We start from the raw sequence: 14,757 nt of genomic DNA, 5'->3' as shown, positions 1-14,757 counted from the left end.
CACTTTTTAGACTCAAGATATTTCTTGAAAGTCTCAAAATTCTGCTAGTCTGAGTGAGTCTAAATTTCGATGTCTAATTTTTTACGTGAGTAGTTCTGATCTCTAGAGACACAGGGCTTTTTCAGCTAGTTTACATGATCTCTTCAAGCCTAATATTTTCGTTTACAAAGCAGGAATTACTGCCTTTCTCGTAATTGTTATTGGGAGAAGACAGAAAATGCAAAATAAAATGGGTGGCCGGGTAACACAATGAAAATACTGCCAGTGTTTAAAACTGGCCCTTAAGAAGTTAACCGGTACATGGAAGGAATGTTGTATACATAATAAATAAATAAATAATCTTTAAAAAAAAAAAAAAGAAGTTAACCGGCTCCCTAGGGACCCCGACTTTTCGAGGTACGCAGGGAAAGAGTACTTTATCCAGCTCCTGACACGGAGAAGTTAAAGCCTTTGTTGTGAGCTTCAAGAAGCCTGAGAGTCCGGTAATAATTTCTGCTCCAGTTTGGGATAATAACTTTATGTGCGGCCGCTAGAAGACTACTACTCCCAGAATTCTACGCTCCGGCAGACAGTCCACCGCTTCCGGGCGGGCTGCGCGCCAGCGCCGCTCTGGGTGCCACTTCGTCTGGCTGCTGTGGCGCGTTTTGGAGGCTGGGGGCTGGGCGCCGTTTTTAGGTGTCACCTCCTTCCCGGGCCTGGCTGCGTGCACACGCGATGGAGGCCGGGTGCTGGGTGCTCGGCGGCGAATTTGAGGACTCAGTGTTCGAGCAGAGGCCGGAGCGGCGGCCCGAGCCCCCCGCGCCCTACGGCGCCAAGCTCTGCGAGCCGCAGGTGAGACAGCTGGCCTCCTGCCGCCCCGCACCGCACCGGAGCCTGTCTGCGGCGAGGCCAGCCACCGTCACTGTCTAGTCGCCCTGGAGCCGGGGCTTGTAAGCACGGCCTTCTCACTCTCCCAGCCTCGTGGTTTCTGCGCCTTCCCACTTTACCCCCTCCCCCCCTCCTTGGCCATTACGTCCCGCTGGCCTGCCCCGGCCACTGCCCCCAGCCCCGCCCAAGTGATCAACTGCGCATTTTTGCAGGCCAGCTGGCCGCTTGGAAAAATAAAATAATTTAAAGCCGGCTTTGTTCCATCGTTTCCTAGTAAGATAATGAAAATGGGATGGAGGTTTATATATTATTGTTAAGAGGTTGGGACTGGCTAGTATGTGACTAGATAGCTTCTGATTGCCGAAGCTAACTGTGGCTCAGATATCTAGTCTTGAGTGATGCGGTGTTTGAAGAATAGAACCAAGTTTTCCCTACCGTGATGACTCGGGAGGAGAGCTACTACTAATTTCGCAAGCTTGTGATGAGTCTTGGTACTTAGTGAAGTGTTTTAGAAATACAGCCAAGCCATCAGAATGTGCTAGCTACATTTGAGTCAACAGAATTTAGAGACAGACTTTCTTCAGCCTCAGCTGGTTTAGTTGTAAAATGGAGTAGGAGACGCTTCTTTGAGCATACAGAATGCTTTTCATCCTTTTGTGTGTGTGTGTGTGTTCTTTCCCTGGGAGTTAAATCTCAGTCTCACTTTGTATTCAGGGGGTTTAAACCAGAAGAGGGAAGCGTTCTTAGAGGCCCGTCTTGAGGTTCTCCTGAGTCTGTCTGGGGTGCCCAGACCCTCTGTGTGCCAGTGTGTCGTTTTCACCACAGTACTGTTGTCATAACCACAGTCTCGTGTGGCTTGTGCATTGCCAGCTCCTTTTCATTTCGTTACTCTAAAAGAAAACAGATAACACATTTATATTTTTGGTTGTGAGCCCAGTCTTTAACGGCTGAACCATCTCTCCAGCCCCAGATAACACTTTTAAAAGTCCTTGACACCATACAGGATGTGGTTGAAAATGTGGTGCTTTTTTTTCTTTTCTTTCCTCCCAACTTCTGTCACCAGAACCCCCACGGTAGAAGGAGAGAACCACCTTCAGCAAAGAGTGTCCTGACCTCCTCATGGGCACCATGGCATTCATCTGACTTCACATATATAATAAATTAAAAAATGTTTTTAAAAAGTCAGGCCATCATTAAGATTGTCATTGGTGGCTGGTGGCGGGGCTCAGTGGGTAGTGTTTGATACGAAGCCTGCAGACCCCAGCACCCAAACTGAGTATGGCAACCGGTCCTGAAAAGTGGAGACAGTAGGCATCCTAGGGCTTGCTGCTTCCAGTCTAGCCAAATGGCAGGCTCCAGGTTCAGTGAGAGACCCTGTCTTGAAATAATAAGATGGAGACTGATGGAGAAAGATAAGTGATTTGATTTCTGGCCCTTCCACCACCCAGACACAGCGTACATAAACCTGCGCACACACATACACTGGACATACAACTACCTGTCATTTGATCTGTGTGGTCATGTCTGTAATCTCAGCAGTTGGGGTGCAGATCATGAGACCCCGTTCCAAGAACCAAATAAAATATAGCCACTCCGTGTCCACTGTCTTCTCTTGAGTCTCATCCTAAAGCAATCTGTCTAGTTGTATTATGGGAGTTGCTTTTGATTGCCAAGTGGAAAAGCCTAGCTTCGCTCTTCCTCATAAACGCCATCTTCTTGATTTCTAGTGGTTTGATGGAGAGCTGGAAAGTGGCGATGATTCCGAAGTTCTCACTCTCAAGAAATTTAGAGGGGACCTGGCCTACCGACGGCAGGACTACGAGGTGGGAGTCAACACGTGTCAGACTACGATGCTTGCGATGGGCACTTGTTCTACTAAATCGCGCATGTAACAAGCATGCGCCAAGGTCGGGGTGTGCTCCGTGGAGATGGAGTTAGTCTTCCGTGATACCTGTATATAACTTAGAAGCCTAAGTCTTGGTCTTTTCTATGGGGTCCATACTATGTTCTGTTTTTTTATAATTCCAACCAAAGAATATTTTGGGAGTTCCTATAGGTCTGTTTCCCCAGGCTTTATATGGACTCACATGTGTGACTCTCCAATGTGTCTCAGGGACAAAATACCCCAAAATGTGCAGAAAAAGGGAAGAATGAACAATTGGATTCCAGAGTGCTTTACATATATATCCCATTTCATATTTGTGCAAATATTAATAAGGTATATAGCTGGACCTTGTGGCATATGTCTTCAATCACAATGCTGGGGAGGTGGAGGCAGAGACAGGTGGATCCCTGTGAGTTCACGGTCAGACTAATTAATCTATATAACACACACACACACACACACATACCAGTCAATCCAGGACTCAACACCTATTCTGTTTGTCTCTAGATACTCTAGTTTAGCTCTAATACTGTGATACTTGCCATAGTTGTAGACATTATGTCCCGCAACCATTCTGTCTCTGCCTTTTAGAAAAACAGTCCTGGTGGAAACACTTAGGTCTCCCGTAGGTCATTGGAGGGGCTGGTTATAATACTTTCTGCACAGGGCACGGCCATCTCTGCACTACATTCTTTCCCCACCCTCTTTATACCTTCCCTTCTTTCTTCTAATAATTGCCAGAAAGCACTGCGGGAATACTCCAGCATCTCTGAACAGTTGCCATCTACCAATTTTGCCATGAAAAGGGATGTCCAGGAAGGTCAGGCTCGGTGTCTGGCTCACCTGGGGAGACACCAGGAAGCACTGGAGATTGCAGCAAACTTGGTGAGTGGCTCCATCGCTTGTTCTCACACTTTCCTGTGCCAGGGACATCAGCATCGTTTACTCCCTGAAAAACAAACTTCCTGCTAAAGGCAGAATCGAGGGCTGGGATTACAGAAGGAAACTATAAGCAGTGTCATTATGGACCTGAAGCTCAGAGCTTCAATGATAGATGTGCTTGGAATATTCATCCTGTGCTAAGATGAGAATTATTGCTTAGAAATCTTCTTTTTAGAAAGTTTTATTTTTATGAGGAATATATACTCAGAGTGGTAGGATTTATGTGTGAGTTTTTTAGATTTTTTTCAAAGATATATTTTAAATTTTAATTATGTGTATATATGTGTTGGGGTTCAAGTGGGGGTATGGACATGGAGTGCAGGTACTGAGGAGCCTAGAGACACTGGATCCCCCTGGAGCTGGAGTACCGCTGCTTGTAAGCTACGCAGTGTGGGTGCTGGGAACCAAACCTGGGTCCTCTGCAAGAGCAACAAGAGCTCTTAACCACTGAATCATCTCTAGTTCCCATTGTTCAAGTTCTAATCCCTGAAACACATTCAGATGGAATTTAACGTCCAAAGAGGGACATACCTACTATGCCATCAAATCCTTATTTATTAGGTTAGTTGTCTTAGTTAGGGTTTCTATTGCTCTGAAGAGATACCATGACCATGACAAATGTTTTCCTCTTGTGAAGGAAAACATTTCATTGGGTGGCTTGTTTACGGTTCAGAGGTTCAGTCCATTGTCATCATGGCTGGGCTGGGAGCATGGCAGCGTGCACGCGGACATGGTGCTGGAGAAGGAGCTGAGAGTCCTCCATCTTACAGGCAACAGGAAGTGGTCCGAGGGTCACACTGAGCAAAGCTTGAGCCAAAGAGACCTCAAAGCCCGCCTCTGCATGACACGCTTCCTCCAGCAAGGCTGCACTTCCTAATAGTGCTACTCCCTTTGGGATTATGGGGGTTGACAACTGGTGAGAGTTAGTCTGTCCTTCCACCATGTGATTTCCAGGGGTTGACAACCTCCTGCTGCCAGGGACAGCAGGGAAGGATTAGGGTTCAGTAACAAGTTGAGAGCGTCAGAGTTGTCCTGAGGAAGAAGTCCCAAGCCAAGTCAAAGATGCAGATGGGATTCCTTCAAGTCCCCAAGGAAATTACCTTGGGGTTTAAAAACCCTGAAGTATTAAAATGAAACCATTAGACCAGTACCTAGTAAGAAAGCCCACGTCAGACCTCATCACTGTAACAGACAGAACTCAGCAGGAGAAATGTGCTTAGCGCATGGTTTCAGAGTCCACTCTCCGTGGTCACTGGGCTCTGTGTCTCGGGCTGCAGTGAGGCAATGTGACATGATGGAGGGGGTGTCACTGAGACGGCAGCCTTTTCTGGCAGCCAAGCAATGTGGGACAGAGTTGCTAGCAGGTTCTCTTTTCCCATTTCTCCATATAGGAAGCCAGCTCATGAGGTCTTCCCCACTGAAGTAGTACAGTCTAGAACTGTCCTTAGATGCTCCCCGAGTGCTGTGACTGAGCATCACAAGTTCACCCCTCGTCAGCCTGACCCCAAATAACCAGAGCAGGACTATGGTGAGAGTTGAACAATCCATGGCATTTATATTTTTGGTGTTGAACGTTGTCAGGCCACTTACATGTGTGTTCTGCATTATGGCACTGGGGTGTTGTGATGGTTTGAAAGAAAATGGCCCCCACAGGGAGTGGCACTATTAGGGGTGTGGCCCTACTGGAGGAAGTGTGTCACTGTGGGAGTGGGCTTTGAGGTCTCCTCTGCTTAAGCTACGCTCAGTATGACACAGAGTTGCTTCTGCTGTTTGCGGATCAAGATGTAGAACTTCCAGCTTCTTCTCCAGCACCTGTCTGCCTGCACGCCGCTCTGTCACCCACTATGACGATAATGGACTAAACCTCTGAACTGTAAGCCAACACCAATTAAATATTTTCCTTTATAAGAGTTTTCATGGTCATGGTGTCCCTTCACAGCAATAGAAACCCTAGGAGTTTCTGGGAACCATTTGCTGAATCATTTTCTATGTTTATGGTTTCATATTTGTGTGTGCACATGTGCACATATGTGCGTGTGCCAGCCAGCCACGGCTTTCATGTGTAGTCTGTTTTCTTTTTCCACCATGTATGTTTGAGGGATAAAGCTCATTTCATTAGATTTGGCTGCAAATGCCTTCATCTGCTGAGCCCTCTTACTGGCCCTAGGTTATGGTTTGAAACACAAAGTCTGTGGAAGTATTAAGTTCACTTGACCCATTTAGCACTTAAGAATACTTCCGGTTTATAACATATGCTACTTGGGCTTTTAGGTGCATTTGTTTTTATATGAAAACATTTTGTAGTTAAGAGTTTTTGTTCCTCTTCTTCTCCTCAGGAAAATAAAGCAACCAACACGGACCATCTCACCACGGTGCTCTATCTCCACTTGGCTGTTTTTTCCAGTTTGCAGAGCTTGGAGAAGACAATTCTGTGCCTACAAAAACTGATTTCCCTGCATCCTCTGAACCCTTGGGGCTGGTGGAGATTGGCAGAGGCATACCTGCGTCCAGGACCAGACCTGTGTACGTCATCTTGGGGACAGACAAGTGTCCCCTCAAGTAACAAAGCCATCGGTTTCTCCACTGTGCACTCTGGAACAGGCCGTCTTTTGTGTTTCCCAGCAACCTTGCCTGAGAGCGCAGTGTTTTCCATGGAAGCAAGTGGCTGTATTATCCAGAAGACTGAAAAGTCTCCAAAGAATACGCAGAGCTGTCTGGCACAACGGAGAGAGACAGCATGGATGGAGGCTCGGGTGAAAGCTTGTGCCTCTCTGATTCGCACCAGGTAAGCCAAGAGAGCACGTCAGAACACAGGGTGTGATTGGAGAAAGGCTGGGTTTTGTTTGAAGGGAGGAAAGACTTGTTTATTTAAGTTAATTTTTAAGGTTAGCATCCTTGGTATGTAGGGAATGAGGAATCCCATACAAGGCTGGTGAGACTTTAGACCAGTGCAGCCACTTAGAAATCAGTGTGGGGGTTCCAAAAATAAAATAATAAAACCAAGCAGGAGCCTGGTGTGCTTGCTTTAATCCCGGCATTCGGGAGGCAGAAACAGGTAGATAGATCTCTGTGAGTTTGAGGACAGCCTGGTCTATATCGAGAGTTTTAGGACAGCTAGGGCTACGTAGAGAGACCCTCTCTCAAACAAACAAACAAATCTACCCCAAAACAAAAGCCAAAAATAGAGCTACTATATGACCTATCTGTGGCATATATCTGAAGCACTCTGAACTAACATGCCCCAAAGATACTTGGGCATCCATGGTAAGCACTGCTCTGTTTACAGTGACTAAGAAGTAGACATGATGGTTTCTAATGTTCTGTTGTTACAAGAAAGCTCAGCCATTGGGGAAATGAATACTAAGCCACAGTAGAACACAAATAAACGTTAAAACATTTCATAATAATATTGGTATAGACTTGGAATCCCAGCACTTGGGAGCCTGAGCCAGGAGGATCATGAGTTCAAAGCCAGCCTGAACTATGCAGTGAGACCCTGACTCAACTGAACAAGACAAAGTCTCATAGTTGGGGGCATGAGGGAGGACAGGTTGGGCCTCTGAAGAACTCAGGCAGCGGTCACTGAAGAAACCTTCCCTTGCACTTGTAGATTGGAAAACCCAGTCCCATATGATGTGAGAAGGAGCGGGGGAGGGGGCGGGCTTCTGTGGGAGTCAGTGCAGGGAAAACAGCCAATGCCACCCCAGGAGTGTCGGGAGGTGGTGGAGGCAGGAGGCAGACACTGCCCAGTGGTCAGTGCCCTGTCCTGAAAGAAACAAAAAGCAAATAAAATACAGCCCTTGTTGTTACTCCAGATAGAGTGTTAAGACTGGAAACAAAGTCTGTGATGAGCAATTAAAATGCACACTTTTAAGAGGGAAAGCCATTTCTAAAGAAGGGCTTTCTTGTTTGTGTCTGGCAAAAATCTGAAGAAAGCCTGCTCTTGCATTCAGTGTTAATAATGAGCACACAGTGCTTGGTGCACAGTACATAGTACTTAGTGCTTAGTTCATGCCACAGAGCCTTCCGTGCTAGCTTCTAGGGACACCAACTACTTTGGATCCTTACAATATATGGGTTTGAGAGAAAGGGAAGAAGGAACGCCTTTGACCAGGTTTGTGATTTGTCAGTGAAGAAACGGGCACTGGTGAGCTATTGGTGAATGCTAGCTATTAAGCATTTTCATTGTGTTTGGTCTTTTATTACCTTAAGTCTTTACCCTTTTGGCTCCTTGGTTGATTTTGAGGCATTGCTCATTGTGTAGCCAAGGTCGTCCTGGAACTTGGATGCCTTCATCTTCAGCCATTTCAATGCAAAGGCCATAGCCATGTACTGCCACTCTGGCTTAGGTGTCTTCAAGATTTAATCCTGTTTGAATTGGAATGTGATCAGAGCTGTGATTTGTGGGGGTGGGGGTGGGGACTTTGGATAGCAGTGGAGAGGCAGTGGTCATCAGTGATGGGAGCTGCCCTAGACTAGTGCAGCGGTAATATAGCAGTAGAACCCAGGGTCACTGCAGAACAGATGGGACTTGGCAGCCAGCGACTATATGGGAAGTGTGGGGGTGAGGAGGCGGAGACTCTGAAGAGTGCCATGGGTGCGGAGGTGGCTTGGATACTATTTGCTGGGATGGAGCATACGAAAGGGTAGGCAGGGCAGATAAGGGTCCAAGGAAGAATGACTTCAGCTTGATGTTCTAAAACCTGGGTGCCCGTGGGACATCCAGCCTGAGCTCCGCATTAGAATGGGGAGTTGAGCTCTGAAGAAGGGATGAACGGCTGAAGAGACCAGGTTAGGACCAGGTAAGGCAGTTGTGAAGTGGTTGTCAGAGATTGGGCCCTGTTTTGGTATTCAGGTGTGCCAGCGATGCTAAGTAGTCCTTGGGGTTCAGTTTCTGTGGAGTCAGAGATGTCAGCATCTGGGAACAGACCCAGGACAGAAAGCTTTTCTCAGTCAGTTGTTTTTGCTTTCAGCTGCCTGCTTGCCTGTCGGCTTTCCTTATTGTTTTTGAGACAAAGACTCACTGTAGACTCTGCTATCCTCAGACTTGAGATTTGCCCCAGCCCCTTGAGTTCTAGTCCTTTCTTTTAGAATAAGATGTAAAGGGAGGCAGCTTATTCAGAGTTGAAGTCTAGGGACTCAGGGAAGGTCCTAGTGCAGCACGCAGACTCACAGATGCTGAGGGCCTGACAGGGAGCGTGTGTTCCCTGCTGCCCTGTGGCAGAGCCTCTCACACTGAGACTTTCTGGTTTTTCAGGCTCTTGCTTCAGCTCACCCAGTCTCAGCAAATGTCATTTGCTTTGGAGAGGAACCTGAGAACTCAGCAGGAAATTGCAGAGAGAGTGAAGAAGCTCAACTTCCCAGCAGATGCTTTGCTGTTGATGGAGGAGGTGTGTATCCCAGGTCTATGCAGAGCAGAGCCTTGTGCTGACTTGTGCTGTTCCCACACCAGAGCAGGACCAGATCTCATCTCCTCCTGGAGGACTTCTGTTTCTCTTCATTGTGTGCCTTTGGATTGCCCGAGTCATCCAAGTGGCCCTTTATCATCATTCCCCTGCTGTGTATCTTTTCTTGTTCTTGCCAGCATTCATTGGTGTAAACGGGAACTGCTCACTTGTTTCCTGGCTGCCCAGGCCCAGGTAATCACACAGAAACTATATTAATTACAACATGGTTTGGTCTATTAGCTCAGGCTTCTTATTAACTAACTCTTACATCTTAAATTAACCCATTTCTATTATATTATATTTTACCACGAGGCTTGTGGTTTGTTATCTCTTGTTTCTTGGGCAGCTACATGCGTCTGCCTCCTTTGGCAACTGCCTGGTGTCTCTTTGACTCTGCCTACTCTTTCTCTATATCTCTTCTATTCTGGCTATATTCTGCCCTGCCGTAGGCCAAAGAAGCTTTATTCATTAGCCAATAAAAGCAACACATATACAGAAGGACATCCCACGTCACATTGGTGCCTGCCCACTTGAGCATCCTAAGTGACATGTTGTCTTATTTGTTTCGGTGTGGAAATAACTGATTAATTCATTTTTTGGAGATTGAACCCAGGACCTTGTACATGCTGCACAATCACTAAGCTACTGAGCCACATATGGTACTGAACTTTAGCAGACAAGTGTCCATAGCTTCTCTAACTAGCGGACAGGTGTCCATAGCTACTCTAACTAGTGGACCAGTGTCCATAGCTTCTCTAACTAGCGGACAGGTGTCCATAGCTACTCTAACTAGCGGGCCAGTGTCCATAGCTGTGCAGTTTTCTGTGCCTTCCCTCCACTCATCCTAACAGCCAATCAAGAGGGCTTAAAACCAATATTGTTAGCCAGGCGTGGAGGCGCACACCTTTAATTCTAGCACTTGGGAGGCAGAGACAAGTGAATCTCTGTGAATTTGAGGCCAGCCTGGTCTAGAGTGAGTTCCAGGACAGTCAGGTCTACACAGAGAAACTCTATGTCTCAAAAAACCAAAAACAAAAGGAGAAAAAAAAAAGTCCTGCTTTTTGGAGTTGAGGATTAGAGAGGTTGTGGCTCCCCGAGGTTAAAAGGTCAGTGGCAGATTGTGTGGCCAGATGTGAAAAAGGTTTTCTCTCTCTGTCCACCCTGTCACTTCCTGGATGTTTACAGTTTTAGCCTCTGTCAGCCCTTCCTAAAGCTGGATCTGTAGCGAACACCGATGCAGGATGCTCTTGTGCTTCCTTTCCGTACACACCAGACTCGACAGTGTCAAGTCCCAAAGAAACCCAGACAGATGGCTAACTGTGGTGCCTGTTCGCACTCCAGAGCGTCTGCACGGCCCTCAGCTCAACACCAGTGCTTCTCCCATGAGAGCGACCCATTTGTGTGCATCTGACATCCTTCCTTTAAGAAATACTGTGTATTTGTTGTTGTTGCCAGGTCTTATTCCTCTTCTTGTTGCTGTGTGAAGTCACTTGACAAACTGTGCTGTCCAGGCTACACTGTGGGGTCAGGGATCTTCCTGCCTCAGCCTCCGGAGCAGTCAGATCTAGAGATGCATGTCTGTGTGCCTGGCTTTTCTTCCTTCCCTCTTTTCCTTCTTCCTATCTCATTCCCAGAATACACATTAAAACCAATACGTGGGTGTGGTAGTGCCCGCACTGGGAGGCAGAGGCAGGTGGACCCTTGGAGTTTGCCAACTAGAATGCCCTGATGTGGCTTCTAGGCCAAGTGAGAGACTTTGTCTAAAAACCCAGACAGAGGTGCCCGATGACTGACACTCAAGGTTGACGTCTCTTCTTCACATGTACACGTGTGAACACACACATTTAAATGGAGGCTTTTATAATTTGCTTCTATAGATAGGAAATCAATACACTTCCCATAGTAGATGGTAACTGTAACCCTCAGTTCAAATTTAATGAAAGCGCTGTCATTGAAGCCTAAGTGGATGTGATCGCCTGTGTTCTTTTTGAAAATAGTTATTAAAATAAGATTTAGAGAGTGAGTGTCTTAGGGTGACTGGCTGTGAGGAAACACCATGACCAAAGCATCTTGGGGAGGAAAGGGTTTATTTGATTTACACTTCCATATTGCTGTCCATCATCAAAGGAAGTCAGGACAAGAACTCAAGCTGGACTTTTTTTTTCTTCTCCTCTTGCTTTTGGTTTTTTGAGACGTAGAGTTTCTCTGTGTAGACATGACTGTCCTGGAACTCACTCTAGACCAGGCTGGCCTCAAACTCACACAGATTCACTTGTCTCTGCCTCCCAAGTGCTGGGATTAAAGGTGTGCGCCTCCACGCCTGGCTAACAATATTGGTTTTAAGACTAGGCCTGGTTTTACATTCCTTTAATCCCAGCATATGGGAGGCAGAGACAGGTGGATCTCTGTGAGTTCAGGACTAGTCTGGTCTACAGAGTGAGTTTGAGGTCAGCCAGGATGAAATAGAGAGACCCTGTCTCTAAATAAATAAAAACTGACTTTCATCAAATCCAAGAGATGTTACTTGTGAGAGACATCATTATGGTAAGCCACTGGAAGAGAAAGATTATGCCATTTACAATGTGATATATCAGCTCATGATTTCAGAGACATTGAAGTAATAAAAAACTCTCAGTAAATAAATTTAATAAATAAACACAGTATCTCATTGGCAGTCACCTCCAAAATGTGTTATTTGGGGCTAGGGAGGTGACTTGGCAGAGAAGAGCTATAACACAAACAGGAGGGCCTGAGTTTGAATCCCCACATAAACCAAGCATGGTTACAAATGCATTAACTCTAGCATTGGGTAACAGAGAAGAGGGTTCTGTGTGCCTCCTGGCCAGCCAGCCTTGCCAGAACGGCCAGGTTCAGTGAGAGGCTGCCTCCAGGGAGCGAAGGCCGAGAGTGGCAGCAGAATTCTTTATTTGCATTTGGCACGCACAAGCAAGGGTGCATATGCTCACACATGCACACTCAGGCACACACCACACACATGTGCACACACACAAACGTGTGGTTTACGAAGAGCCATTCTTTGGCTGCACTTGTGGTTTTCATGGCCACATGAGATCTCAAGGTTGGCAGAGCCTTATGGTAGTGTGTCTCCAGTTCCTGGTACGGTGAGCACCCCTGCTGGAGGCTGTGTAGACGCTCATGCTGGACAGTGTGGCAGTTGTCAGGACTTCATTCTGATCACCGTCGTCACCAAAGAAGGGTGCATGAAGACTCTAGACACTCGTCAAAGAGACACTAGGTCGGAATCCAGGGTTTGAGTGTGTGTCCTGCAGTTCAGTTGTGACCAGGAGGGAGCAGTAGTGTGTCTTTATCAGGGATGTGTTAAGGCCCTAGAGAGCCCTGGCTGTGGAGGCTTGGTCTCCAGGTCCGTGAGAGGTGTACATAGTGTTTTGTCGCTTGATTCTTTGCTGTCTTTGACTTCTCTGGGAGAACACGGAGGAGACAGATCGAGACTCACACCACACCCAAAGCTCTGCCCCTACCTTTTTAGCCTCAGCCCCAGCCAGAAGAGGGAAGCCCACAGGTGCACTGCACAGAGCAGTCTGACATGAAAGGGTTGACTCAGTGCTCCCAGGAGCCCAGGTGGGGCAGCTGCCACCGGAGGATGCAGGGATTTGATTACTCGGGAGGGTGAGAGTGGGAACAGCAGTTGGCACCTGTGATGGTAGCTTTGGAACAGGTCTTCTCGGTGTGGTAGAGTGCCTTCCTCAGGGGTTTTGTGTGCGGGGCTTTACAGCTGGTAAATAATCTCTTGTCTGTGTCTGCTGCCCCTTTAACTGGGCTAATCTCACCGCCTCTTCTCTTATTGCAGGCTATGGGGGAAGATATTGTCCCAGAAAAACTAAAAGACGAAGTTCATTCAGAGGTGAAGTGTGTTGGCCCTGCAGCCCTGGCCGCCTTGGTGATTGCGTCCTCCAAAGAATTTGAAGACAAGTGGTTCGGAAAGATCAAAGACCGTTTCTGCCCCTTGGAAAATCAGTGCCATGTGGAGCTACAGATCACGGCTTAGAAAAGCACGGCAGGACCCAAACATCTTGCGCCGTACTGTCCCTGTTTACTTTAGGGAGGTCTGTGTAATTATGGAAAGCTGAAATAAAGACGATTTTATATTGTTTATAAAAACCTCTCTCCCAGGTGATTGCAACTCTTTTCAGTTTTATTATTTATTTTCGTGTTTTTAAAACCCTCAAGTACTGCCTTGGTCTCTGCCAACTTAGTAGGCAGCTCTTGGGAAAGTGATGCGGGGTTGGGCTAGCTTTTCTTGCTGCTGACATCAGGCTTTAAGTGAGGGTTGAGTGTGACCGATGGCTTCAAAGGTTTCTGTCCAGTACAATGAGGACAGGGCTCTGTCAGGGTGGCCAGGAAGCAGAGGGAGACAGAGGAGGACCAGGAACAACACAGCCCTCAAAGATGTGCCCACAGGAGCTTACTTCCTCCAGCCAGGACCTACCCTTCAAGTTTCTACTGCCTCCTTGTAGAGCCTTCCAGCTGAGGTCCAGGACCTCAACAGTGACTCCGGGGATTTCATACTCGGGCCCTAGCAAGAGGCTCTTTAGGTGTCTTGGTCTGTTAATATACTGTGAGAATCTGTAGCTCGGGTGCATCCATTAGAAGTGACCCAGAACACTGAAATGGAAGAGTAAACAGGGTGTGTCAAGAGCTGTGAAAGCTCAGGCTTTTATCCTCCTTGCTGGCTTCCTGGATGCTGGCAGAAGACAGGATGTTCTTGAGTCAGACTGAATCCCATCACTCAGGGCCCAGCAGGCAGGATGAGCCTGGGCACATTTGTGTCAGCTACTTTTGCCTCCAGGTCCTAAAGAGGCTATGGGCACACAGGAATGCTTCCTGTCACACTGTGTATGTGCATTACTGTAAGTCACATAACCGGCTTGTCCTCCAGGAGGAGAACCCTGGGTTTAGGAAGTCCAGGTTGCTAGGATGTGTGAGCAGCTTGGATCTCTGTCATACCCTTCAGTCACACGTCCCACAGTCCCCAAAATTGTTGGCATTTACGAAGGGTTATTTTCTCACTCAAGGGATTATCCAGTGGAGCTATGATTCCAGCCCCCAGGTGCAGGCCCCAGGCTTCCCTCCCATCCTTCTGATTGGCCGCACCTTCCCTCTTCCTTTCCCAGACAGACAAGGGACTCTTGGTGGATTGGTCAGCGTGACCTGCAAGTCAGAGTTTAGTTTCTCGATGGGGAAACAAAAGACCGTACAATTAAGAGGCACCGCAGTTCTGACGACCGTCAACAACAGAGCACCCATTCCACCATCGCTTATTGAGCTCTTATTGTGTGTCACTCACTGTATGATTCTGGGGAGACACGGGCTGGAGTTTGGGGTCTAGCAGTGGATCACCGTCTGGGACATAAACTGCCACGGTTTGCCATGCCCCTCCGAGTGTAGGTGTGGCCACTTGGAGCTCTCCTGTCCTCAATCCCTTTAGCCTTCTGATGCTCTCCTGTCCTCAATCCCTTTAGCCTTCCGATGGAACCCTCTCCATCTTCCGCAGGTAGCCAATTCACAGGTTTGGTTTCCTAGAAGTCTTCCTGATCCCCAAATGATGCTAGGATCCCCTCTTTTTTGGCCTCCCTT

General features: G+C 47.4%; 1 protein-coding gene across 2 annotated transcripts; it reads left to right on the top strand.

The window, feature by feature from the left end:
* The first annotated feature begins 593 nt into the window (after window positions 1-593).
* C17H8orf76 (chromosome 17 C8orf76 homolog) lies at window positions 594-13,271 on the top strand. 2 transcript variants are annotated; one of them, XM_057791517.1, is made up of 7 exons: window positions 594-831; window positions 2,595-2,690; window positions 3,494-3,637; window positions 6,031-6,217; window positions 6,317-6,479; window positions 8,952-9,084; window positions 12,971-13,271. In XM_057791517.1, exons 1-7 carry the CDS (start codon window positions 715-717, stop codon window positions 13,166-13,168), a joined length of 1,038 nt encoding a protein of 345 aa, XP_057647500.1. In that variant the 5' UTR covers window positions 594-714; the 3' UTR covers window positions 13,169-13,271. The 2 variants fall into 2 exon arrangements, with proteins under 2 accessions (XP_057647500.1, XP_057647499.1); XM_057791516.1 differs by having other exon boundaries at window positions 6,031-6,479.
* Window positions 13,272-14,757: the final 1,486 nt, after the last annotated feature.

Source organism: Chionomys nivalis, chromosome 17 (genome assembly GCF_950005125.1).
Source record: "Chionomys nivalis chromosome 17, mChiNiv1.1, whole genome shotgun sequence".
NCBI classification, from domain to species: Eukaryota; Metazoa; Chordata; class Mammalia; order Rodentia; family Cricetidae; genus Chionomys; species Chionomys nivalis.
The sequence above is the reverse complement of the archived record's forward strand: the minus strand, read 5'-3'. Positions and strand labels throughout refer to the sequence as shown.